The sequence below is a fragment of the Musca domestica genome, unplaced genomic scaffold, assembly GCF_030504385.1.
Source record: "Musca domestica strain aabys unplaced genomic scaffold, Musca_domestica.polishedcontigs.V.1.1 48, whole genome shotgun sequence".
NCBI classification, from domain to species: Eukaryota; Metazoa; Arthropoda; class Insecta; order Diptera; family Muscidae; genus Musca; species Musca domestica.
Window position 1 is genome coordinate 5,922,398 of NW_026712340.1, and position 25,414 is coordinate 5,947,811.

At 35.7% G+C, this 25,414-nt stretch overlaps 1 protein-coding gene across 1 annotated transcript; it reads left to right on the forward strand.

Moving 5' to 3' along the window:
* Window positions 1–1,558: 1,558 nt before the first annotated feature.
* On the forward strand, window positions 1,559–24,780 carry LOC101888358 (atrial natriuretic peptide receptor 1). The gene is made up of 16 exons (XM_005183217.3): window positions 1,559–2,341; window positions 6,632–6,743; window positions 9,265–9,430; window positions 9,703–9,777; window positions 14,394–14,670; window positions 14,851–14,960; window positions 15,028–15,216; window positions 15,272–15,528; window positions 17,807–17,922; window positions 17,990–18,068; window positions 18,122–18,242; window positions 20,572–21,097; window positions 21,204–21,531; window positions 21,766–22,105; window positions 22,166–22,439; window positions 24,133–24,780. Exons 1-16 carry the CDS (start codon window positions 1,795–1,797, stop codon window positions 24,351–24,353), a joined length of 3,738 nt encoding a protein of 1,245 aa, XP_005183274.1. The 5' UTR covers window positions 1,559–1,794; the 3' UTR covers window positions 24,354–24,780.
* The last annotated feature ends 634 nt before the right edge of the window (window positions 24,781–25,414 follow it).

Here is a 25,414-nt window from a genome sequence, read left to right on the forward strand (position 1 = left end):
CCGTTGTGTATGGCCTATACGATATCGTTGACCTATATAGGCATTTCTTTTCTAGGGGGTAAAGTGTTTAGAAAGAACTTCTGGTATGGATTTTTAGACAATCCCTTTGAAAAATGTATCTCAAACCATTAAAATGCAGGCTATTGGGAGGTACCGTTACATGACAATACAGAGTGAGATGAAAAAAACTGCAACCAATTTTAGACTGCTGTCATTTCTAAGCCACTCATCCAACAGCTGTTAAAATTTTTCCAGTGACAGCTCAGCTAGTGTGATTTCCTTATATTTGGCTGGAAAACCACAAGTGGCTATCGTTAGAGCACTCCAGCATTTAAATGTGAATAAATCGTTTGTGTCTCGTACTATCGCTCGTTACCGTGATACTGGTAGCGTAGTCCGACATCAAGGAAGTGGACGGAAGAAAACAGCAGCATCAGCAGAAATGGTTCGAAAAGTAAAGAAGCAACTTGATCGAAACCCGCGTCGCAATGGCCGAAAAATGGCTCGTGAGCTGAACATATCGCAATATTACATTCCGCAAATATTGAAAAATGAGCTCGGGGTAAAGCCATTGAAATTCCACCAAATGTAAGAACTTACACCGCAGCAGAAAGACAATAGACTCAAAAGAGGTAAAGAGTTAATTCGCTTGGCCAAAAGTGGTAAACTGCCGAATTTGGTTTTCTCCGATGAGAAAAAATTCGTTGTCCAGCAGTTTGTTAACAAACAAAATGACCGTGTTTACTTGCCAAAGAGTTCAGCTGAACATGTGCACTTTCGGTTGGCCACCAGAACTCGAGCACCGGCCACCAGAAGTGGTGTGGGCCGCCATAACAGCTGATGGTCACTCTCCGCTATTATTAATCGATCGTGGTATCAGCCACCGATGGAGTGTATGGTAAATGTACTACAATATTTTTGAAAATTCCCACTATAAGTGTATGAAAAGTACTAAAGTGTACTACAATTGGTACCGTTTCGTATCATGTGAACGGTTTGAAATTTGCAACGGTAATCGAGGTTAAGGAGTAGGGTCGATGTAAGGTGGTCATTTTGGAAGTGTGTACTTATGTACACAGAAAATCCAAAATAAACAATTTGAATGACTTGATTTGGAATATTTTTCAAAAGACAAACAGATCTTATGGCGGAGATTTTAGGGATATTTTTATCAAAGAATAACATTGATAATTTAGGATTATTTTTTAGAGGACAACCAGAATGATAGTTTTTAATTTTTGAAAATATAGTTTTCAAAGAAAAACTAGAATTATTGTCCTGAATGTTTTAGGACAAACAGAACTACCGTACTAAACTTTGATGGATATTTTCAAAGGCAAAAACAGAGCTATTGTTTCGCAATTGTTAACGATAGTTACCAAATGACAACCGCGACTATGATTTCTGAAAATCCTAAATCCTAATTTCGAAAAACTTTCGATGTCACTAAAATTCATATTTAAATTTTCATTAATTCTAGAATTTTAATTCACTTCAAAAATATATCACATTTTTTTTAATTCACTTCTTCTTTTTCGTTTTCTTACCCAAGAAGGTTTTTGGCTGAAATAATTAATACCAAATTATGAATGATAATGGCATAGCTGCACAATGAGCCATATAAACGTTGGAAATTATTCATAAGGACAAAATAAGCAACAAAAACTAAAACAACCACAAGACATCCAAAAGGTCCCTGTTTTTCGGTCAACAAGCACGTGCCCATTCCAGACAATCATAAATTCACAGCAACAACCAAAACACAATAAAAGACACACAAAAACGATAACAACAATGCGTTACAAAATCAAGGCCAAGAAAAACAGTAACTATAACACCCCAACCCCGTGGCGGAGAATTAAAAGTAACACCGCCAACCTAATACTCGCTTGCGGATGTTGCCTTGTCCTAATCATCACCACACTGGCCATTGTCTATGAGACAAAAAGAATTATGAATGAAGATCCAGGTTATTGGCAAATTGATATAACAGATGTGGATGATGCTGGGGCAGAGGCTATGGATACGCCAGGTCAAAATCCAGAAATTGGGATTTTAAAAAATTTACCTGAGGAATTACATGTTTTTGCCACGGGCAGTTCGTCAACGTCTTCGAATGAATATACATTTGGCTCCTCATCGCTGTATTATGACGAGGGTGGTAGTGGCGCTGGTAGTGGCAATGGGCCAAGCGGTTCCGGAGCAGGGGCATTAAATGGCGACACAAATGTAGCCAATGCCATGGAAGAGGTGAAGATGCGACGAAAACGAGCAACTATTGAATATGATGAAATGGGCAATCGTGTTTACAATGTTGGTGTATTGATGGCATCGCATTTGGGTGAGTATTGCAGGTGACAATGTGTGTGTGTGTGTGTAAGAGAGAGAGAGGGAGAGAAAAATTACCTTGTTTTGTTTTTATTGTAACAAAAATGGATTATTAAATGTTATATTGCTGGTCAAAATTTTATTTTTTATTTATTTATTATTTTTAGTTTTGAAGACGGTAAAAGACGCGCTTCTTCAGCAAACGGTACAGATGTTCTTATCTTTTTCGTTTGCCGTCGAAATGGCTCGAATGGTAGATTTTGAGATATAATTCGAATCCCCAATCGAAAGAAAAGGGTGAAGTTTTAGCTATACCTAGTTTTTTTTGGCACCTCTGCCTAAAACGAAATTAGAAAATATTGTCGGTTTTGTTGGGGAACATTGAATCGAATATTTTTTTAATATACAGTGGAAACAGAGATTTATTTTCTTTGGTGACTTATAGTAAAATTTGATGAAGAATATTTTTATCCCTCCACGATACATGGTATGTAGGGTATATTAAGTTTCTCATTCCGTTTGTAACTTTAATTGATCAGCGTAAAATTCCAAGACGATTTAGCCCTGCCGTCCGTCCGTCTGTTGTAATCACGCTAGTCAAAACGAATAAAGATAGGGAGCTAAAATATTTTGCACAGATCAGTCTTTTGTCTGCAGACAGGTCAAGTTCGAAGATGGGCTATATCGGTCCTCCATATCGTATAGCCCCCATATAAAGGTACCCTCCGGTATTCGGTATTTTGATGATTGTAGCCTTATTTTTAAATGAAATGGTCTGAAAATCAAAAGGAGTTCCTTCTGAGTAATTTACCTCGTTAGAAGAGTGTTGTCTATATAGGTCCACAATATATGATATCGTCCCCCATATAACTGTACCTCCCTATATTCGGTGTTATGATGATTTTAGCTACATTTTTCAATAGAATTGTCTAAAAATCCATACTAGAAGTTCTTTCTAAGCACTTTGTCCCCTGGAAGAGAAATGTCTATACAGGCCCACGTTATCGTATGGCCCACATACTGATATTCCGTATGGATTGATGGTCTTAGGTACAATATTCACCGAAATTGTTTGAAATTTCGTATTTGAAGTCCCTAATAGGTACTCCAGCCTGTGACAGAAAATTGCCAGGTCCAGGTTTTCGTATAGGCCCCATAAATCAGTACCTCCCTATATTCGGTATTTTGATGATTTTAGCTACATTATTCACAGTTTTTTCAAGTTTCGTATTTGAATATTGTAATGACTTATGACAAAAGTTGCCTATGCAGGCCCACGTCTTCGTATAGATCCCAATATAACGGCTATATTTGGCCCAAATTAAGTAACATTTAATATACATATCCAAAACAATCTACATCTCTCTATCTTAAACACCAATGGTACAATTTAATACTTTTGGAACAGTTTAGTACGTATTTGCAAAACCAACACCCAATTTTAACACTAGATACCCACAGAGACCTCAATATCATATTTCGTATTACAGCATTCTATACCAAAATTTACAATAGTATCTTTTGTCTAATTTTAGTACTCATTTACAAAACCGTTCCATACTTCAATCCTAGATACCAACAGTTATTGTAACATACAATTTCACAGTTTCACCTCTATTTCTTCACCCACTACCATAGTTAGTATCATTTAGCACTTTTCGTACAGATATAGGATGCATTTCCAAATCTTAACCGCAGATACTAACAGTTATCTAAACATCAAATTTCAGGATTTCAGCTCTATTCCTTCATCCAGTACCAAATTTAGTACTTTTCGTACAGTTATAGTACATATTTCCAAAACCATCTGCATATCTCGATTCCGGATACCAAGAGACATCTCAATGTGAAATTTGAGGATTTGAGGCCTATCTCTTTACAAAATACCAAAATTTGTACCATTTAGTACTTTTCGTATAGATATAGGACGCATTTCCAAATCTCAACCGCAGATACCAATAGTTATCTAAATATCAAATTTCAGGATTTCAGCTCTATTTCTTCACCCTATACCAAATTAAATACTTTTCGTACAATTCCAAATACCATCCGGCACCTCAATGTGAAATTTGAGGATTCTAGCCTTATTTCTTCACCCAATACCAAAATTAGTATCATTTAGTAATTTTCGTATAAATATAGGACGAATTTCAAACCACTGACAAACTCAAACACAGATACCATCACTATTCTAAATATCAAATTTCAGAATCCTTTCCCTTTATATCCAATACTAAATTTAGTAGTTTTCATACAATTATAGAACAGATTTCCACTATACATAGACATACCTACCACTAGCTGGGACCGCAGAACAAAATTTCAAATTTCCAGCTTCATCATTTCAAATTTCCAAATTTAGTACCATTTAGTACAGTTTGCACATTTGGTACACATTTCCAAAACTACCTTCATATATCAAAATTACTTTGCAACTCAGTCTAATCACACCCGACGCACCAAGACTTTGATATATTTGATCAAAAATATTGTCTTAGACATCATCCTTCTGAACTAGAATTTGAGAAAGAGAATTTGGCATAAAATTACATGAAATATGGTTTTAACCTTAAAATGTGTTTTTAGGTATAATTTAGAATTTTGATGAGTTTTGGGACCTGTAGTAGAATTTTATGACAAATAAAAAGAAGTTTTTGACCATATTTTGAAAAAACAAGTAAAAAAAATTAAGTCGAACTTTTTATACCCTCCACCTTAGGGTAAAGGAAACATTTTTATAAAAAGTATCTATCAAGCGTATTTTACTTTAAACTTCATATATCAGTAAGACCTTTTGCATAATGCAGTTAAACTTATCAAAAAAAAAAAAAAAAAAAAAAAAAAAAAAAACTCATAAAGTGATTGAGACCGTTATATGGGGACATACTAAAACGGGAACCTCTATAGGCAATTCAAGGATTGTCATCTATCAAATCTTCTAAAATACCAAATTTGAAACAATTATGTGGGTAAATGTGACTAGGATTATAAAAATACCGAACATCGCTGAGTATCGTTATATGTGCGCTATAGGAAAACGAGGAAATAAATATTCAATTTTCTGCCGGGCTAAAGCCCATTATAAACTGAGAATACCAATTTTTATCAAAATATCGGATATCGGCAGGTACCGTTATATGCGGGATTATACCACACGAGCTACAACCCATAACCAACTACAAATACCAATTTCAGGACAAATCCGTTAAAAAATGTGCAAAAATCATCAAAACACCGAATATCGGGAGATTCCGTTATATGGAGGCTATGCAGAAACGTGACCCACAAATTCCAATTTTTAGACAAATCCGTGAAAAAATGTGGCAAAAATCATCGAAATACCGAATATCGGAAGATATCGTAATTGGGTGCTATATAAAAACGTGGACCTATACATACGCCCCACGAGCTGGAACCTATTATGACTTACAAATACCAATTTTAAAACAAATCCGTGGAAAAATGTAGTAAAAATCATCAAAATATCGAATATCGGGAGGTACCGTTATATGGGGACAATATCAACACGTGGACCGATATATCTCATTTTCAATATTAACCATCCTAGACATAATACAAATTGTTCTGCTAACTTTGATGCTCTGCCTCAAAAAATGTGAGCTGTATCGTGATTTTAACAGACAGACAGACGGACATCGTTAAATTGACTTAGAATATTACGCTGATTATGAATATATATACTTTATGGGATCTACGATGAATATTTAGGAATGTTACAAACAGAATGATAAAGTTAATATACTCTCCTTTCCAAGATGGAGGGTATAAAAAAAGGTCAAAAAAAAGCTCGACAAGAATAATCCTCGCATTGTTCACAGTAATATTGTCGAAGACAAAAATGTGGAGGTGGGGGGAACTTTCTGTTTTACTTAAGTTTCTTTGCGCTGTAAACTTTCAAAACGCCAATAAAAATGCGCACATTCTATGTCGAGCTCTACTTTTATAATTTTCTTTATCTTTATTTTCGTCTATGTAGGAATATTAAAGAAAAAAAAAAAGAAAAAAATGTTAAAGGATTTACCGAGAAATAATTCTTAACATTTCTAAATGAATTTCTTCAATTTAAAAATAAAAATCAATTTAAAAATAAAAAAAAAAAACACAAAATGTAATCTAACACCCAGCTTAGCCAGCAAATAGCCTCAAATGTAAATAAACAAAAGACCCCTTTTCTTGTTATTGGCCATCTTTTATTTCTTGCTAACTATATTATGTGTCTGCCTCTCTCTCTCTATGTGTGTGTGTGAGTACTCATTGCTCTCCCCTTTCTTATTTATAACAGATTCACCTTTTGACTTGGAGCGTTGCGGTCCGGCTGTTGATTTGGCATTGGATGTCATTAATAAGGAATTTCTGAGACCTCATAACATTACGTTAAGGAAGGTTCAGGCAAGGTAAGGTATCGTGAATATGACTCAATTGATATTGAAGGAACAGAGAATGAGCGGGATTCTAAATAAGTGTAAAATAATTAAATGGATTAAAAATGATTGCTTGGTTTTGTTGCTGGAAATCAAATATTTAACTGTTTCAATTTTATTGAAAATAAGCAAACGAGAGGGTAATGGATATCAGACTCCTTAAATATTAATCTTTATTTTTAATTGAATTTAATTAACTAAAACCATGAAGCACTTCATGCCAGGTTTTGTAACCAGCAAAGTTAATTACGTAATGTTGCTGTGTTCAATTAAGTAGCTAAGCCCAGGAAGTAGGGCAATAACTTTTTTTAATATTCAATTTCAAATAATTGGTTTTTGATTGGTGGTAGGAAATCCGAACCCGTCAGGTTGTGTATAAAGGGGTCGTTTTTTAATTAAGTGCCAGTAGGTTTTATTTTACAGTAGATTTGAGCTTTTGTTAAAAAAAAAACGTTTCAATGATATTTGGTTTGAAAGGTCACATAGTGATGTTGGGTATCATAAAGTCGGTACCGCCCAACTATTGTCTTTCTTTACTCAATTGGTCAATTTAATTTTTCTATCGGGAGAGGTTTTGAGTTTTTATTGAGAGGCATTTTGTTTTGGAAGAGAGAACCATTTGGAGACTTACAGAGGAACATTTGATCTTTTTATAGAAAACTATTTGTTGTAAAGGAACGTGTCTTAAGTCTTATTATAGAAATCTAAGTTGTCTCCTTAGAAACTTCTCAAAGAAAATTTTCTTATGGAAGAAAAATTAAATCTTTTTTGTAGAGCGTCATTTGGTTTTCTTAGAGATATCTACTTATTTTTAGTACAGAAGACCATTTGACCATTTTGGATTTATTGTAGAAGGAAACCAAAGGGTATCTTAAAGAAGACCAAATTCTCCCCAGAGGAATATCAGATGCGAAAATCTAACGGTTCTCTTTAAGTAAACAAATTGGTCGTTTACAAGAAAATCAAATTATCGCCCCAAAAAGGCCAAACGGTCGTCATGGGGGAATCAAACGGTCTTTTATAAGAAGAGGAGATGAACTGTTCTTAAAAGGGTAAATGGTTTTCTATTAAATGTTAAATGGTTTTTGTGAGAATGCAAAAAGATCTTCTACAAAAAGATTAAAATGTAATCTCTTTGAACAATAACTGGTCTTCCATAGAAAAAAATTATGGACCTTTATAAGGAATCCACATAACTTCTTAAATAATTTAAAAAGCTTGTCTCTAGGAAAATTATATTGTTCCTCTCTCTCACTCTCTCCCCTTCTTTCCTTTCAAAGAAAAACGTTGGTCTTCCTTTTACAAAATGGCTTTAGGTCTTTTATTTTCATAGCAGAGCTTAAGGTCTTTATGATATGCATAAATAATCTGTTAAAATCACGATACAACCCACATTATTTGACATAGAGCTTCAAAATTTGGCCTAAATGAGATATATCGGCCCACGTTTTGGTAAAGCCGCCATATAACGGTATCTCCCGATATTCGCCACATTTTTCCACGGATTTGTCCAACAATTGGTAGTTCATTATGGGTTTCCGGTGGCCGAACATTGAATATTTAGGTCCACGTTTTTCTATAGCGCACATATAAATATACCCACCGATATTCGGTATTTTGATTATCCTTGTCAAATTTACAAACGAAATTCAAATGTGTGTGTGGTATTTTAGAAGATTTGGTGGAAGATTTGGTTGAAGTATAAAATTGTCTATAGAGGTTCCCGTTGGCCTAACCGATGCTATGGTTTTTTGAAAAGTTTAACGGCATTATTCAAACGGTCTTACTGGTATTCGTAGTTAAACGTGCACACACGTTTTAATTCAGTAAATTTATATTAAAATGTTTTCTTTACCTAAAGGTGGATGGTATTAAAAGTTCGGCCCGGCCAAAATTAATATTGTTTTACTTGTTCATAGAAAACTTAAGAAGACCTTCAAAAAAGAGACTTTTCATAAAAGAGCTTAAGGTCTCATAATTTTCGTAGAATAGATTTTATATATTGTCTTTTATAAATAGACCACAAAGTCCACTAAATAGGGCTTAAATATCCATCTTTTAGTAGATTAACAAACTCCGTACTTATTTTATACTATTATTGAGGGTCATTTGATTTTTCTACAGAACACCATATATTCTGGACAATATTACCTTAATCCTTCTCTCTTTGAAATTACTTTATTTTACATTCACATTTGTTGAATCAAATGATTTGTGTACTAATGTCTGATGCGAGTATGCCTGTGGCATTATGAACTTTTCCAAAAGTAAAAGTTAATGAAATCACAGAAGTCTGGGTGTTTGTATGTCTGTCTGTCTGCTAGTCTGTCTCTTTTACTTCAATGATTATTCTCGCAGTTAATGAGTTTTTATTTGTATCCTCCCAGTTGTGTCGGAGAATTACGACTACAACAGCAATGGCAACGGCAGATTGAAGCAATTTTCTTACAAATGATTTTCTTTCCCTCCCACATTTTCCTTGTTGTCTTTGCAGTTATCCCTCCTGTAGCGGTGCCAAAGCTCCCGGTTTGGCAGCTGATATGCATTTTAAGAACGATGTGATTGCCTTTGTGGGACCTGCATGTGCCTTTGCCCTGGAACCGGTGGCACGTTTGGCTGCCTATTGGAATTCACCCATCATCACCGGCATGGGTGATCAGGTAAGATGTACTTTAGGCGAGGAATTACAAGGAAAATGCAAGTCATTCAATGCCTCTGAAGTGTTTTCGATTTAATTAACTCATGCGGGAGTTAATTAGGTTTGGCTTTATTTCATTTTGCATGACAAATGGCTATTAAATCTATTCACGCAAATTCTGGTGATTGTTGGCTTAAGCAGAGGGAAAAGCAAATCAAATATCAGTGTAATTGTTTAATTCCAAATCTGTTGTTTTCGTTGTCTTCCTTTATTGTTTTCTTCTTTAAAATGCAGCCTCCATCCGAAGGTGAATTAACGGTGACATCTGGAATACTGGGACGAATACACAAGTGGAAAAATGAAAGTACGGTAAGTAACAGTGACGAATAAGAGACCAAGAAGTGAGGAAATCTATAATAGGACTTTTTTCATACAAGAGCTAAAAGTCATTAATTTTGCTTTTTATAAAAGAGCTACAGGCCTTCCCATGTCTTCTTCCCTTCAAAGAATTAACTACAATGATTCTACTTTTATAAGAAAAGTTATAGATTATAAACTTTACATAGAAGAGCTATAGGCCATGTTTAAAAAGAAGACCTTTAGGTCTCTTCGATCCAATGAATAGCTATTATTCCCAAAGGATTGCTTTGGGTCTTTTATTTCCCATAAAATAACTTTAGGCTTCCTTCGAATTTTCCTAAAAAGAGCTTCTGCCTTTTATTCTTCTTAGGAGAGTTTTCATTGAAAAACCTAAAGTATTCTACTTTTGATAAAATAGCTTGAAGTTTTCTACCTCTGATAGTAGATATTAAGATCTTCTATTTTTCACAGAAGAACTTGTGGTTTTTATTCATAGACTATGTTTCCATACCCTCAGACATATGGTTAGCCAAAACGTGCCTCATCGAAATAACGGTTTTAGACCATAGATCTATTTTGACCAAATCCGTTTAAGGACATTTGAGGTCGATCTAGCGATGTCCGTCTTTCTGGTGCGCATGATAACTCTCGAAGGGAGTATCCGATTTGGTTCAAACTTAGTACATCATAATATTATTACCAAACTTAGATCGAGTTCGGAGATGGGCAATATCGGTCCACTCCTTCTGGTACATCCCTTACAAAAGGTCGAAATTTTCAACAAAAATATTTGTCCAACTTTACTAGGTTAGGTGCGGAAGTGGACAATATCGGTCAACTTCATCTAACACCTCCGCCACATAATGTCTACATTTTTTAAATAATTATAACTCTTCTAAAATTTGATGTAAGAGTCCGATTGTTTTCAAATTACACACATCACAATATTTTTATTAACCACCAGACGGTGTGAAGATGGAATATATCGGCCCATCCTGCTGGTACCAAAGGGTCAAAATTTTGAATATCCATGAAGCTCATAAAACGCGAAATTAACATCCGATTCCATTCGGACTTGGTACATCTCAATTTTTCCATCAACACAAGACTTGTTATAAAGATAACAGAGATCTGACCATTACTTCTGGTACCTCCTCCACAAAGGGTCAAAGCCAAAACTAATATAAAATCCGAAATAAGCACCTGGTTCTCTTCACATTTCACACATTTCATTATTTCTACTAATACTAGATCTGATGTGAAGATGGGATATGACGGTCCATTTCTTCTGGTACCTCCCCCACAAAGGGTCAAAATTTTGAATGTCCATAAAGCTCATAAAACGCGAAATTAACATCCGATTCAGTTCAGACTTGGTACATCTTAATATTTCCATCAACACATAATCTGTTCTGAAGATGGTAGAGATCGGATCTTCTGTTACCTCCTCAATATAGGGTTCAAGATTTTGAAAAACAAAACGCTCAAAGAAAGCGGAATAAGCATCCAACTCTCTGCAAATTTTATGCATATAAGCATTTTTGCTGACACAAGATCTGTGGTAAAGATGATAAATATCTGTGAAGTCCTTCTGGCACCTCACCCACAAAGCGTAACAATTTTCAATACTTTTGGAATTCTCGCTTTCTATTTTTCTCTGAAGAATTTTAGGTTTTAACTTCTCATGGAGAAGCTTTAGGTCTTTCACTTTTCATAGAAGAGCTGTGGGTATTCTCGTAGGGATGCTATGGGTCTTCTACATCACATCAAACTTAATATCGTTTCGTTTGATTCATTTTAATCCTCTTAAAAGCCTTCAATGTTTTCCAATTCTTTGATTCTGAAAAATCGTTATAGATTTATCAAAAACCACGAAAATGCCATTATTTTCACTCTCTCTCTCTCTCAGCCTTTGTTTTTTTGTCCTTAGCCGCGTTTACCAATTCAATTAAAATGTTTTTCTTTGGCATTATTTTAAAGTCAACACACTCATACACACGACATACATACATGCTGTAAAGCAAACATAGGTTTATCGTCACACACACAAATGCACTCACATTTTCACTTATCTTCAGAAGATGGATTAATAACTTTGTTGAAAAGAGATGGAAGAGTAGTGGGATGGAAATATTGCAAGTCAATGTAGGTAAAGTATAGAGTAATTGAGAATATCAATTTAAACTTTCTATCGAATATATAGCCCAAAAGGAGAATGGTTGTGACATATTCTCTTTTATAAATATAATGTCCCCATGAAAATGGCTATGAAACCATTGACTATTTCACCTAGCAACTGGAGCCCCTATAAATCCACTCTTTCAAATTATTTACCACTTTAAACCATTTCCATCTTCTTAACACATTGACCGGTCTCCTTCTGTCTGGCTTTTCGTTCGTAATGTGTCCCAAGCTTATTATTTACTTTACTGTGAACTATTTTATTGGTCACAATGAGCAAATATTTTCTCATTTAAGTCACAATTTCACTTAGACCCACACATACAAACCAATGCGGGCTTATAGCTCCATAAAAGCTAAGGTTAAGGTTAAATGTCTGATTTAGGCTGATTATGACATGTATTATTTGTAAGGGCGGCAGCTAGTTTTCCAAAAAGATACATTTTTAAGACGTACTATAAAAATAGCTTTTCAGCAAAAAAGACAGAAAGAGAGAAGACCTACAGCTATTAAGGACAAAGGAAGACGTAAAGCATTCTCATGGAAAATAAAAACATAAAGCTCTTCTATGGCAAATAGAAGGCCTTAAGCTCTTAATAAAACACCTAAAGCTTTGCAATAGAATATAGAAGACCTAAAGCTTTTCCATCGTAAATAAAAGACCAAAACGACATAAGGCTATTCTATAGTAAATAGAAGACCTAAAGCGCTTCTATTTTAAATAGAAGACATCAAGCTCTTTTATGAAAAATAGAAGACCCGAAGCTTTTCTATGTAAAATAGTAGACCTTAAGCTCTTCTATGAGAAATGAAGGCCTAAAGCTCTTCTATGAAAAAATAGAAGGCCTAAAGCTCTTCTATAAAAAAATAGAAGACCTAAAGCTCTTCTATGAGAAATAGAAGACCTAAAGCTCTTATATGAGAAATAGAAGACCTAAAGCTCTTCTATGAGAAATAGAAGACCTAAAGCTCTTCTATGAGAAATAGAAGACCTAAAGCTCTTCTATGAGAAATAGAAGACCTAAAGCTCTTCTATGAGAAATAGAAGACCTAAAGCTCTTCTATGAGAAATAGAAGACCTAAAGCTCTTCTATGGGAAATAGAAGACCTAAAGCTCTTCTATGGGAAATAGAAGACCTAAAGCTCTTCTATGGGAAATAGAAGACCTAAAGCTCTTCTATGGGAAATAGAAGACCTAAAGCTCTTCTATGGGAAATAGAAGACCTAAAGCTCTTCTATGGGAAATAGAAGACCTAAAGCTCTTCTATGGGAAATAGAAGACCTAAAGCTCTTCTATGGGAAATAGAAGACCTAAAGCTCTTCTATGGGAAATAGAAGACCTAAAGCTCTTCTATGGGAAATAGAAGACCTAAAGCTCTTCTATGGGAAATAGAAGACCTAAAGCTCTTCTATGGGAAATAGAAGACCTAAAGCTCTTCTATGGGAAATAGAAGACCTAAAGCTCTTCTATGGGAAATATAAGACCTAAAGCTCTTCTATGGAAATAGAAGACCTAAAGCTCTTCTATGGGAAATAGAAGACCTAAAGCTCTTCTATGGGAAATAGAAGACCTAAAGCTCTTCTATGGGAAATAGAAGACCTAAAGCTCTTCTATGGGAAATAGAAGACCTAAAGCTCTTCTATGGGAAATAGAAGACCTAAAGCTCTTCTATGGGAAATAGAAGACCTAAAGCTCTTCTATGGAAAATAGAAGACCTAAAGCTCTTCTATGGAAAATAGAAGACCTAAAGCTCTTCTATGGAAAATAGAAGACCTAAAGAGAAATAGAAGACCCAAAGCTCTTCTATGAGAAATAGAAGACCCAAAGCTCTTCTATGAGAAATAGAAGACCCAAAGCTCTTCTATGAGAAATAGAAGACCCAAAGCTCTTCTATGAGAAATAGAAGACCCAAAGCTCTTCTATGAGAAATAGAAGACCCAAAGCTCTTCTATGAGAAATAGAAGACATAAAGCTCTTCTATGAGAAGTAGAAGACCTAAAGCTCTTCTATGAAATTTAGAAGGGCTACAAACCAACTTATGAAAAGTAGAAGATATACAGATCTCCTATTGAAAAAGGGAACATTCATATATACATAAATATATGTATTTTTCTAGTATGAAAATAGCTCATAATTTTTTCATTTCACAATTTCGCTTATCCTTAATTACATACTTGGGCTTACATACATTCTCCCTGGGCTTATTATAATAGGCATTTAAGTAATGAAATATGTGACAGAGCATAAATTAGACATAATTCGAGAGAATTTCACTACAATGTCTTCATCACGAAGCAGAAAGCTATCTTAGCTCTCCAAATACTGTGCTATGGCATAATGACAAAATTAAATTCAAGCCGATAATCAAGGCCATTGATATTGACCACTTAAATTCTAATCTCTTATCATTCCCTTCCACCCCCCATTTCATTGATTACAACAGGGCATGTTTAAGGACAAGACCAAATACCCAACACTGACACGCATGTCGTATTGCCAGTGCCGTTTGAAATTAGTTTTCGCCAGTGTCTTTCGTCAATTTAATTGGAAACATGTTGCTCTGTTGGTGGATCGTTCCGATTTGTTTTCGCTGACGGTGGGGAAAAATCTGGAATATGGTCTGCGGCAGGAGGGCCTCTTAAGTTTTGTACGTGAGCTAAATGGCAATGAGCAGGAACCGTATGAGCTGTATTTAAAGGATGCCAGCATGTATGCCAGAGGTAAGTTAAACCGAAAATCTTTTTAACAAAACGTTTGTTTTTGTTAATTGAAATGTAAGTGTGCGTGTGTGGGTACGTATGAGTGTTTGTGTGTGTGAAGGGTCCTTAGGGAGAGATTAATATATCTTTTCTTTTTTTTTTTGGAAATTTGCATATGCTTGCCTTTTTCATTTCTACCAGTGGTAATATTATCTGTTCGTGGCACATTGGTAAGAAAATTCATGTTAGCCGCCTATTCTTTGGGTATGACAAATGGTGATTGGGTATTCTTGGATGTGGAGATTTTTCAGGTGGGTGTGGAAATTGAGTTAATTGAATGTAAATTCTTTACAAGTTTATTTCCCTTCTCCGATAAAGAGCTCCTATTGGGGTGACCATGACTGGGAAATGGGTGATGCCGATGATGGAAGAGCCCGTAAGGCCTATGAAGCCCTGTTGCGTGTGTCTTTGTTACAGCCCTCGAGCCCCAAGTATCAAGGATTTGCGGACAACGTCAAGGAAATGGCCTTGAAAAATTACAACTACACCTTTGGAGAGGGAGAGGAGGTACACTTGTTTCAAACTTTGAAATTTAGACAAATCTGAAAAAATTCAATTTTAGGTCAACTTTTTCATTGGTGCCTTCTATGATGGCGTCTATTTGCTAGGCATGGCCCTCAATGAAACCCTAAGTGAGGGAGAAGATATTCGCGATGGCATGGCCATAACCAGACGTATGTGGAATCGCAATTTCCATGGCATAACAGGTCATGTGCGGATCGATGATAATGGCGATAGAGATGCAGATTATTCGATATTGGATTTGGATCCTATTAATGGAAAGTTTGCAGTTGTGGCCCATTACTATGGGTTGCATAGGTAAGCAAATTCGTTTAATGTAAATTGTAAAAATGATGAGGACGAAGTTATCGTAGTGGGTCTTCTTGCTAAACATGCCTTGTAATTCCGTTTTGGGTGAACGGAAGGAGCTGGCAATGTGTTTGTGAATGTGTGCAATTTGTGATAAAGCGGTGATTCAGGAAATGTGTACTACAAGTACACAAAAAGTACTAAATAATACTATAATTGGCATAATTTGGTGTTGGCTGAACAGATAGTGGTTGAAATCTGAAATTTGTTTTGGATATGCGTACTAAATGTTACTAAATTTGGAAAATTCTGAAATTTGATACTGAGATCACTGTTGGTTTCTAGGGTTTCACATTGAAAAAGTTTTGGACAGAAAAAAATGATATGGGTCCTCGGTAAAGTTCAAAATGAACGATTTTAAAGTCTTTTTGGTGTAAAAGGTAAACATTTTCTGATATTTCTTTCCGAAAAGCAAACAACTTGATTAATATATAAAACCTTGGAAGTCTAAAAATGAAGTACTATGTATGAAGTTTTGATTCAAAAAATGTGTCAAACTGAACAAATTGTGAATTTTGAGTACTAGAATGGCCTAACACAAACTGTTGGAATGAATCTAGACTTTTAAGGTGGACCTACTGCTGGCGAAGTCGGAGGCACTTGCTAATAAATCACATACAATGTGAACCGAGATCCCGATTTTGTCCAAACTTATTGCCCAAACAAATTTTGAATAGTAATAGCTCTCATACAATTTAAAACGATTAAAGAAAGGCTTAAAAGCGGGACCGACTTTATGATACCCTACACCACTTTGTATATTAAGTAGAGCTAGCCATAACAAATAAACGTTTTTATGGAGAATTTATTAAGGATTTAATTCAATTATAATTTAAAGTCGAAAGAAACTAATATATGTGAGAATCGAATTCAAAATCCATCTTATTTGAGCTGATATTACACTTTATAGGTCCAATAAATTTGAAATCGGTTGAAGATATATATGGGAGCTATATCCAAATGTGTGTATTTGCTGTATCTAATAGCTGGCGCCAAATATCGTTGTTGTGGTGACCGTTTTACGCGTATGAGGGACTTAAATACAAAATCGGAATACACTTTCTTAGAGGCTGATTTTTTTTCGTATATGCCAAAATCTATTTAATTCCGGCTTATATTAACCATTTAGGGCTCAATAAACTTGAAATCGGGTTAATATATAAGGAGCTATATCCAAATCTAAACCGATCTCGACAAAATTTGCCAAAGGTATTTCTGAGCTGTATTTGATATATTTCCCGAATATGGTTATTACGGAGTTCATAATACGGATGTGGAGGAAAAAAATAACAAATCGGATTAACAATATATATGTGGGTGCTATAGCTATATCTGAACCGATTTCGATCAATTTTGACATGCTTGTTTTTAGCCTCGTCGTTTGGTCGTTTATGCCAAATTCATCCTATTTTGGCTTATATTACACATTTGGTGCACAATAAAGGGCAAATCGGACGAAGATATATATGGAAGCTATATCTAAATTTTGACCAATTATCTCTAATTTCAATTGGGCTAAACAACTGATTTGCGCAAAATTTTATCTCGATCGGGTAATAGATGCGACCTATATTTTGATTACAAAAAAATATGGACAGATGGACGAACGGACAGACAGACATGCATAAATCGACTTAGAATATGATTTTTACAGAACATCAAAGGAACTATGGGTCTATCTCGCTTCCTTCTTGATGTTACAAACAAATGCACAATAACATAATACCCTGACCACAGTGTGGTGTAGGGAATATTTAGTGTTTGATTTTCTGAAAACTTCGCACATCTCAATATTTCTGCTCGTATTATATACAGTTTGAAAATGGGATATGGCAGTCTAATCTCTCCAATAATAGATCTGAAAGGGTAAATCTCTAAAGGGTCACGAACTTTTACTATTCTATTTTCATGCATCAACTCGAAAAAAGGTCAAAAAATGTATCAATAATAATAGGAAATATTGAAATATTTGAAAGATTGATGCAAATATTTTGTTTATATATAATGAAAATACAGATTTCTTTTGTTTGGTGGTTTACTGTGAACCTTACCTGTGAACCTTCTTAACCATATTTTTAGACACTATGTAAGGACTTCCTATTTAGGGACTTCAACGAATTTTAATCCAAAAATTGTACAAAAAGTAAAATTAGGTTACTTTGCGTTCTAACTATTAAAATGCATAGTATTGTTAACGCTATTGCTTGTTAATTCTTTTTTTTCTTAGGAACTATTCCGGTGTACATGGCAAAAAGATTCACTGGCCCGGTGGCAAAGAAGGACCTCCACCAGATATTCCAAAATGTGGATTCCTAGGCAATTCGCCGAAATGTCATGGCAATGGTAAGTTTCTATCCAAACCAATCCACAGCCTTTCTCAATTGTTGGTTTAATATAAATTCACTTTCAGAATTGATCATCGTCTATGCCATGTTTGCACTGATTATCTTCCTGGGGTTTACATTCTTGGTCGTGTATCTTATGTGCAAGTAAGTTTTCAGTTTTTTGTTATCGTACTACTGACGAATTCTTTACTTCTCAGGCAAATGAAATTGAATAATGAACTGAACAATATGTCGTGGAGGGTACGACCTGATGATGTGCTGCTGGAAGTTGGACGTTTGTATGGCAGCAAGGTTGGCCTGCAGAAATTAAATGCAGAGGTAAGAGGATCCAACGGATAAGGATTAGTTTACACATCTGCTCTGCTTCAGAAACTGCAGGATTGTAAAGATGTTATTACGAAATTTAAGTTTTAAAAAAATTGCAAAACTAGCAGGTTTCAAAGCTCAGATTTGCTCATTTCCACTCGGAAGCGAAACTTGCACCCGAGCAGGATTGCTCAAAGAGTGGGAGTTTTTTTACGGAGTACACTCTTCACTCTTTTGTTTTGTGTGGGAGCACTCCTGATTGAAAAATGAGCGTGGGAGCATTTTGTTATTACGAAATTTAAGTTTCAAAAAATTGCAAAACTAGCAGATTTCAAAGCTCAGATTTGCGAAACTTGCACCCGAGCAGGATTGCTCAAAGAGTGGGAGTTTTTTACGAAGTGTACTCTTCACTCTTTTGTTTTGTGTGGGAGCACTCCTGATTGAAAAATTAGCGTGGGAGCATTTTAATTGATTTTATTGTTTTTGTTACGTTTGCCACTGGTGGTTGCAAATACACAAAAATACATACAAACACAACTCTTTGCTCGGCAAGGGTAGATCTGCTCGATTTTCAATAAATTTTGCTCCCACTCAAAAACGAGGAAAATATGTTCACTCCTATTCGAGGGACATCGACAAAATAAGTGCTCAACATTTTTTTCTGCTCCCAAGAGCGCACTTGCTCGAATTCGAGAGAGTTTTACTATTAGATTCATATACTAAAAGAATTTTGCAGCATTTTTGTAGTATACATTTAGGCGCAACCAGCAATATTTCAACTATGTCATAACTTATACATTGGGTGTATTTGTTTAAACAATTTGCAAAATAGTGGTATTATCTCCATGTGCATTTGTTTGTAACATGGAGACGGAAGCGAGGTAGATCCATAGTTACTTTTGGGAATCTTCATAGAATCACTTTCTGAGTCTATTCATGCATGTCAGACCGTCTGTCAGACCGTCTGTCCGTCCGTCTGTCCATGTATGTTTGTGGAGAAAATACAGATAGCATTTAGTATCCGATTGAGATGAAATTTTCCAAACAATATTTGGTTGGCCCACGGACGAAACCTATCGAAATTGGTGATAATCGGTTCAAATTTAGATATAGCTCCCATATATATCTTCAACCGATTTCGTGTTAATTGTACACCAAATAACCAATATCAGTCCAAATGACTTCAATTTTGACATATCCGACCGAATTCAGTCTAGAAGCAAGTACATCAAATCGGTAGCTATAGCTCCCATATACATGTTTTATCCCATTTTGTGTTTTAAGTTTCTTACATGCGAGATATCAGATACATCCCAGAAATACCTCTGTCAAATTTTATCGAGATCGAATGAGATTTGGATATAGCTCCCATATATATCTTAATCCGATATTAGTTTTGTTGTGCATCAAATGACCTGAGTTTTGGCACATCCGACCGAATTCAGTCTAGAAGCAAGTACATCAAATTTGGAGAAAATCAGTTCAGGTATAGCTATTGCTTACATACCTATGTTTCATCCGATTTGGGGTTTTAAGTCCCTCACATACGTTATATGCACTTCAAAAGAATGATATTTGGTACCAGATAAGGTATGGAGCTCAAAAATACCTCTGTAAAATTTTATTGAGATCGGATCAGATTAGGATATGGCTTCCATACATATTTATTATCCGATATCAGGTTTATTGTGCACCAAAAGGCTAATATCAACCCAAATGAACTGAATTCATCCTAAAAACTACTTCTTCAAATTTTGGTGAAAATCGGTTCAGATATAGCTATTGCTCCCATATATATTTTTCATCCGATTAGGTGTTAAAATCCTTCAGATGAGTAATATGTACTCTATAACAATTATACCGGTCATCAGATACTGCTGGAAAATACATCTGCCAAATTTTATCGAGATCGGTTCCGATTTCACGGTTATTGCTCACCATATATCTAATATCAGCCCAAATTAAATAGGTTTTTTCTATACACAACTGAAGTTTACTATTTGGTGTTACTAGATCCGGTATATCTATTGATCTAAAAAATATTTTGTAATATAATCCTTATCGAAGTCATATCATTATTATTTGGTTCATAGTTGGTATGATCTACTTAACATAAATTCCCAATATAAACTTAGATGGTGTGGGGTATCATATATTTGGCCCAGCCCAACTTTTGACCTCTCCTTACTGGTTTCATTTTAAAAATTGTGGGATCCTCTAAAAATATTCTCAAAATATTCAAATCATAAATATAAAAAAGTCACTAACATAAAGTGTAAACAAGCCTTAAGCTCTTTTTCACTCGAAATTATACCTACCAAATCTCTCTTTCTCTCTACAGAATTTCTCTTTGCAACAATATGGTATACATTCGGGAAGAGCGTCCATTGCAAGCTGTACTTCGCTGCCCTTGACTCAGGTATTCACCACCATTGGCATATTCAAAGGTGAGCGTGTGGCCATCAAGAAAATCCACAAAAAGAAAGTGGATATAACCTCAACTTTGCTGTGGGAAATCAAACAAGCTCGCGATGTAAGCCATGAGAATACTGTACGTTTTGTGGGAGCCTGTATAGACTTGCCGCGGCCTACAGTGTTGATTTTAACCGAATATTGTCCAAAAGGAAGTTTAAAGGATGTTCTAGAAAATGACGCCATACAACTTGATTGGAATTTCCGGATGTCCTTGATCCATGACATTGTCAAGGGTATGGCATATTTGCATAACAGTGATGTTCAGGTCCATGGTAAACTGCGTTCGTGTAATTGTCTCATTGATGGTCGTTTTGTATTGAAAATCTCCGATTTTGGGTTAAGGACACTGACAACACCATCAGAGTTTGTTAAGGATCAAAATTATTTCAATAGTAAGTAGCGGCCATGGTAATCAGGGATGGGACTTTTTCATAGGGAAACAAAAAAGTGGTTTGGTGAAAAATCAGATGTAATAATAAAAAGTTTGGTTCATTGTAGAATTCATGTGGATTGCTCCAGAGCTGCTGCCGCTAACCGTCTTTCCCGGTAATCCTGCAACCCAGAAGGGTGATGTCTATTCCTTTGCCATAATTTTGGAGGAAATTGTTGTGCGTGGTGGACCCTATGAAACAGCACGTCAATTTATGGATATACAAACAATATTGAATCGCGTCGAATCTCATGAAAGTCCACCGTTTCGTCCATTTGTGGGTCAGCGTGATTGTCCACCCGATGTCTTGGATTTAATGGAGAAATGTTGGGCAGATCACCCGGATGATAGGCCGGCATTTGGGGCTATACGTTCCACTGTGCGATTGATAATGAAGTAAGTATTGGTATGGGAGAGATTATGAGTGGTGGTGGGAGAAAATAGAGAATAAAATTAAAGTTTTTATTTTTCTAGTGAGATTTATTCAGTAAGCTCTTTATGGGGAGTAAAATGGGTTTATCTTTTCCATACGAAACATTAATCTAATAGGGATTAAAAATTTGAATTTGAAAATCATTTTATTATTTGTTAATAAATTTAGCCCATTGTCTCATGTTTGTACCCTTTCAGAGGCTTTTGTGAAAATCTTATGGACGATTTGCTGCGGCGCATGGAACAGTATGCCAATAATTTGGAAAGTTTGGTTGAAGAGAAAACCGAACAGTTGAGTATTGAAAAGAAACGTACCGAAGAATTGCTGTATCAGGTTCTGCCACGACCAGTGGCCACACAGCTGCTGGCCGGTGAAATGGTACAGCCGGAACAATTCGAATGCGTGACCATATATTTCAGTGATATTGTTGGCTTTACGGCTCTCTGTGCTCAAAGTGGACCCATGGAAGTGGTGGACTTTCTCAATGATTTGTACAGTACTTTTGATCGTATTATTGGATTTTATGATGTGTACAAGGTATGGGGAGAGTCATGTCTATTTGAATTTAGTTTTATCTTTTTTTCTTCTTGTTTTTAGGTGGAAACAATAGGCGACGCTTACATGGTGGTATCGGGTCTGCCGGAACGTAATGGGGATAATCACGCCCGAGAAATAGGCCTAATGGCTTTGGCCATTTTGGACGCTGTAAAAAGTTTTAGCATAAAACATAAACCTGAGTATCAATTGAAAATTCGAATTGGAATTCATTCGGGCCCGGTGTGTGCTGGGGTGGTGGGTCAAAAAATGCCACACTATTGTCTGTTTGGAGATACAGTGAATACTGCATCGCGCATGGAATCTACTGGGATGCGTAAGTTTAGCTGCCCCATTAATTATAATATTTAAAATTGAGGTTTTTTTTAAAGAACATTCTGGCCTTCTATGAGAAGACCATTCTGAACTTCTATTGAAAGACCGCCTGGTCTTCTTCTATGAGAAGACTTTCTGGTCTTCTTCTATGAGAAGACTTTCTGGTCTTCTTCTATAAGAAGACCTTCTGGTCTTCTTCTATGAGAAGACCTTTTGGTCTTGTTCTATGAGAAGACCATTCTGGTCTTCTATGAGATGACCATTTCTGACCTTTTTTGAGAAGACCATTCTTGTCTTCTTCTATGAGAAGGCCTTCTGGTCTTCTTCTATGAGAAGACCGTCCTGTCTTCTTCTATGAGTATACCTTCTGATATTACGGTCTTCTAAGAGAAGACCATTCTGGTCTTCTTCTATGAGAAAACATTATGCCCTTTGTTTATGGGAAGACCATTCTGGTCTTCTTCTATGAGAAGACCATCTGTTCTTCTTCTATGAGAAGATCTTCTGGTCTTCTTCTATAAGAAGACCTTCTGGTCTTCTTCTATGAGAAGACCTTTTGGTCTTGTTCCATGAGAAGACCATTCTGGCCTTCTATGAGATGACCATTCTGACCTTTTTTGAGAAGACCATTATGGCCTTCTAAGAGAAGACCATTCTTGTCTTCTTCTATGAGAAGACCTTCTGGTCTTCTTCTATGAGGTCTTCTTCTATGAGAAGACCGTCCTGTCTTCTTCTATGAGAATACCTTCTGATATTATGGTCTTCTAAGAGAAGACCATTCTGGTCTTTTAAGAGAAGACCATTCTGGTCTTCCTCTATGAGAAATCATTATGCCCTTCGTTTATGGGAAGACCTTCTGGTCTTCTTCTATGAGAAGACCATCTGTTCTTCTTCTACGAGAAGATCTTCTGGTCTTTCATCTATGAGAAGACCTTCTGGTCTTCTAATATGAGGAAACGGTCCTGTCTTCTTCTATGAGAAGACCTTCTGATCTTCTTCTATGAGCAGACCTTGTGGTCTTCTAGGAGAAAACCATTTTGACCTTCTATGAGAAGACCATTCTGACCTTTTTGAGGAGACCATTCTGGTCTTCTTCTATGAGAAGACCTTCTGGTCTTCGTTTATGGAAAGACTTTTTGGTCTTCGTTTATGAGAAGATCCAATGGTCTTCTTCGAGAAGGCCTTCTGGCCTTCTTCTATGAGCAGACCATTCTGGTCTTCGTCTATGAGAAGGCCTTCTAGTCGTTTATAGGAAGAGCCTCTCTTGTTCCATAAGAAAACTGTCTTCTTCTTTCTTTAAGAACTCGTTTAGGTCTTCTGTAAGAAGACCTTGTGGTCTTCCATTAAAAGACTCTGGTATTCTATAAGATTGCCTCTTTTAGGCAATCGTCTTGTCTTCAAAATGAAAAATTTCTGGACTTTTATGAGAACATCTTCTGGGCTTATATAAGAACATTTTCTGGACTATGAGAACATCTTCTGGGCTTATATAAGACGAACTTCTGGTCTTCTATAAGTAAAAATTATGTTTTTATATGAGAATACCTTTGGGTATTCTATATGAAAACTTTTTGGTTTTCTATAAGAAACCCTTTTAGTCTTCTACAGGCAAGCCTTCTGAAGAATCCTCCAGATCCTTCTCCATTAAAATCTTATTTTCTGATTTCTTTTCGTTCTATTCTGGTTTTTTTTAGCCCTACGCATTCATGTCTCATCGGCAGCAAAGGTAATTTTCGATAAGTTTGGAACCTTTGAAATGGAATTGCGCGGCGAAGTCGAAGTCAAGGGCAAAGGTACGGTGACAACATATTGGCTTGTTGGTTGCTCCGAACCGGATCCAAGGCCACCAACACCACATAAAAATAATAACGATGATGTTCCATTCCCCATCCTCTTTCCGGCCATTGGCAAATAAGGATTTTTGGAACCAATACAAAATGTATGTTGCTGTTATGAGATACGCTCTCTCACTCTCTCTATGTTGCTTATAAACGAACGAAATTACCATGCTTTATCCCACTGTAGTTCAATTATAGTTAAGTATTGGAAAATGTGTGCTCAGAAAACCAAATTCGAAATTTCTCTTCCATAACTACGAAGTGATATGTTTGAATATTCGTTTTACTTAAGATTGTAGATGTAAGATGAGGAATTTTTTGCGAGTAGGAATATATGAAATGTTAGGTTATGTTAATGTGTATTTTATATGTATGTATTGTGAAGACTAATAGTTTGCAGTGTAATAGGCTTTTTGGAGATATTGTGGAGAATTTTGTATTTTTCCAACCGTGCGGTAAGTATTGCTAGTTTTAATATTCATATGTACAAGAAGTAGTATGTTCACCGAGTATGAGAACAGATATATTTTATATGAATGATTTTGAATGTATATTTTTTGAAATAAATCTTAATGTTAAATGTTTAACATAAAACAATATGTGTATTGTTTTTTTAGAAAAAACCAGTAAAGAAAGTCTTAAAGTCGGGCGGGGCCGACTTTATGATACCCTACACCACTTCGCTAATTTAGTTGAGCTCCACATAACAATTAAAAGTTTTTATGGGAGAATTCAATCATACACGCTATGATTATTATTATAATTTAAAGTTCAAAGAACTAAATATGCCGAAGCATTTGTATCTTTTAAATTCGGAGTTGTATTGCCCATTTGGTGCACAATTAATCTAAAATCGGATAAAAATATATATGGGAGCTATATCCAAATCGGAACCGATCTCGATAAAATTTGGCAAAGATATTTCTGAGCTCTATTTGATATATTTCCCTGAATATCGTTGTTACGGAGTGCATATTACGGCTGTGGGTAACAAATATGACAAATCGGATGAACAGTATATATGGGAGCTATAGCTATATCTGAACCGATCTTCACTAAATTTGACATACTAGCTTCTAGACTCAATTCGGTCGTAAGTGCCAAATTTCATCCAATTTGGGCAAATATTAGACGTTTG

Excerpts from the sequence above, each read along its gene's own strand:
- LOC101888358 (XM_005183217.3), top strand. The coding sequence starts at position 1,795 with ATGCGTTACAAAATCAAGGCCAAGAAAAACAGTAACTATAACACCCCA. Across the intron at positions 2,342-6,631 it reads ATTGATGGCATCGCATTTGG|ATTCACCTTTTGACTTGGAG; the intron begins GTGAGTATTGCA and ends TATTTATAACAG. Across the intron at positions 18,069-18,121 it reads GTCGTGTATCTTATGTGCAA|GCAAATGAAATTGAATAATG; the intron begins GTAAGTTTTCAG and ends TTTACTTCTCAG.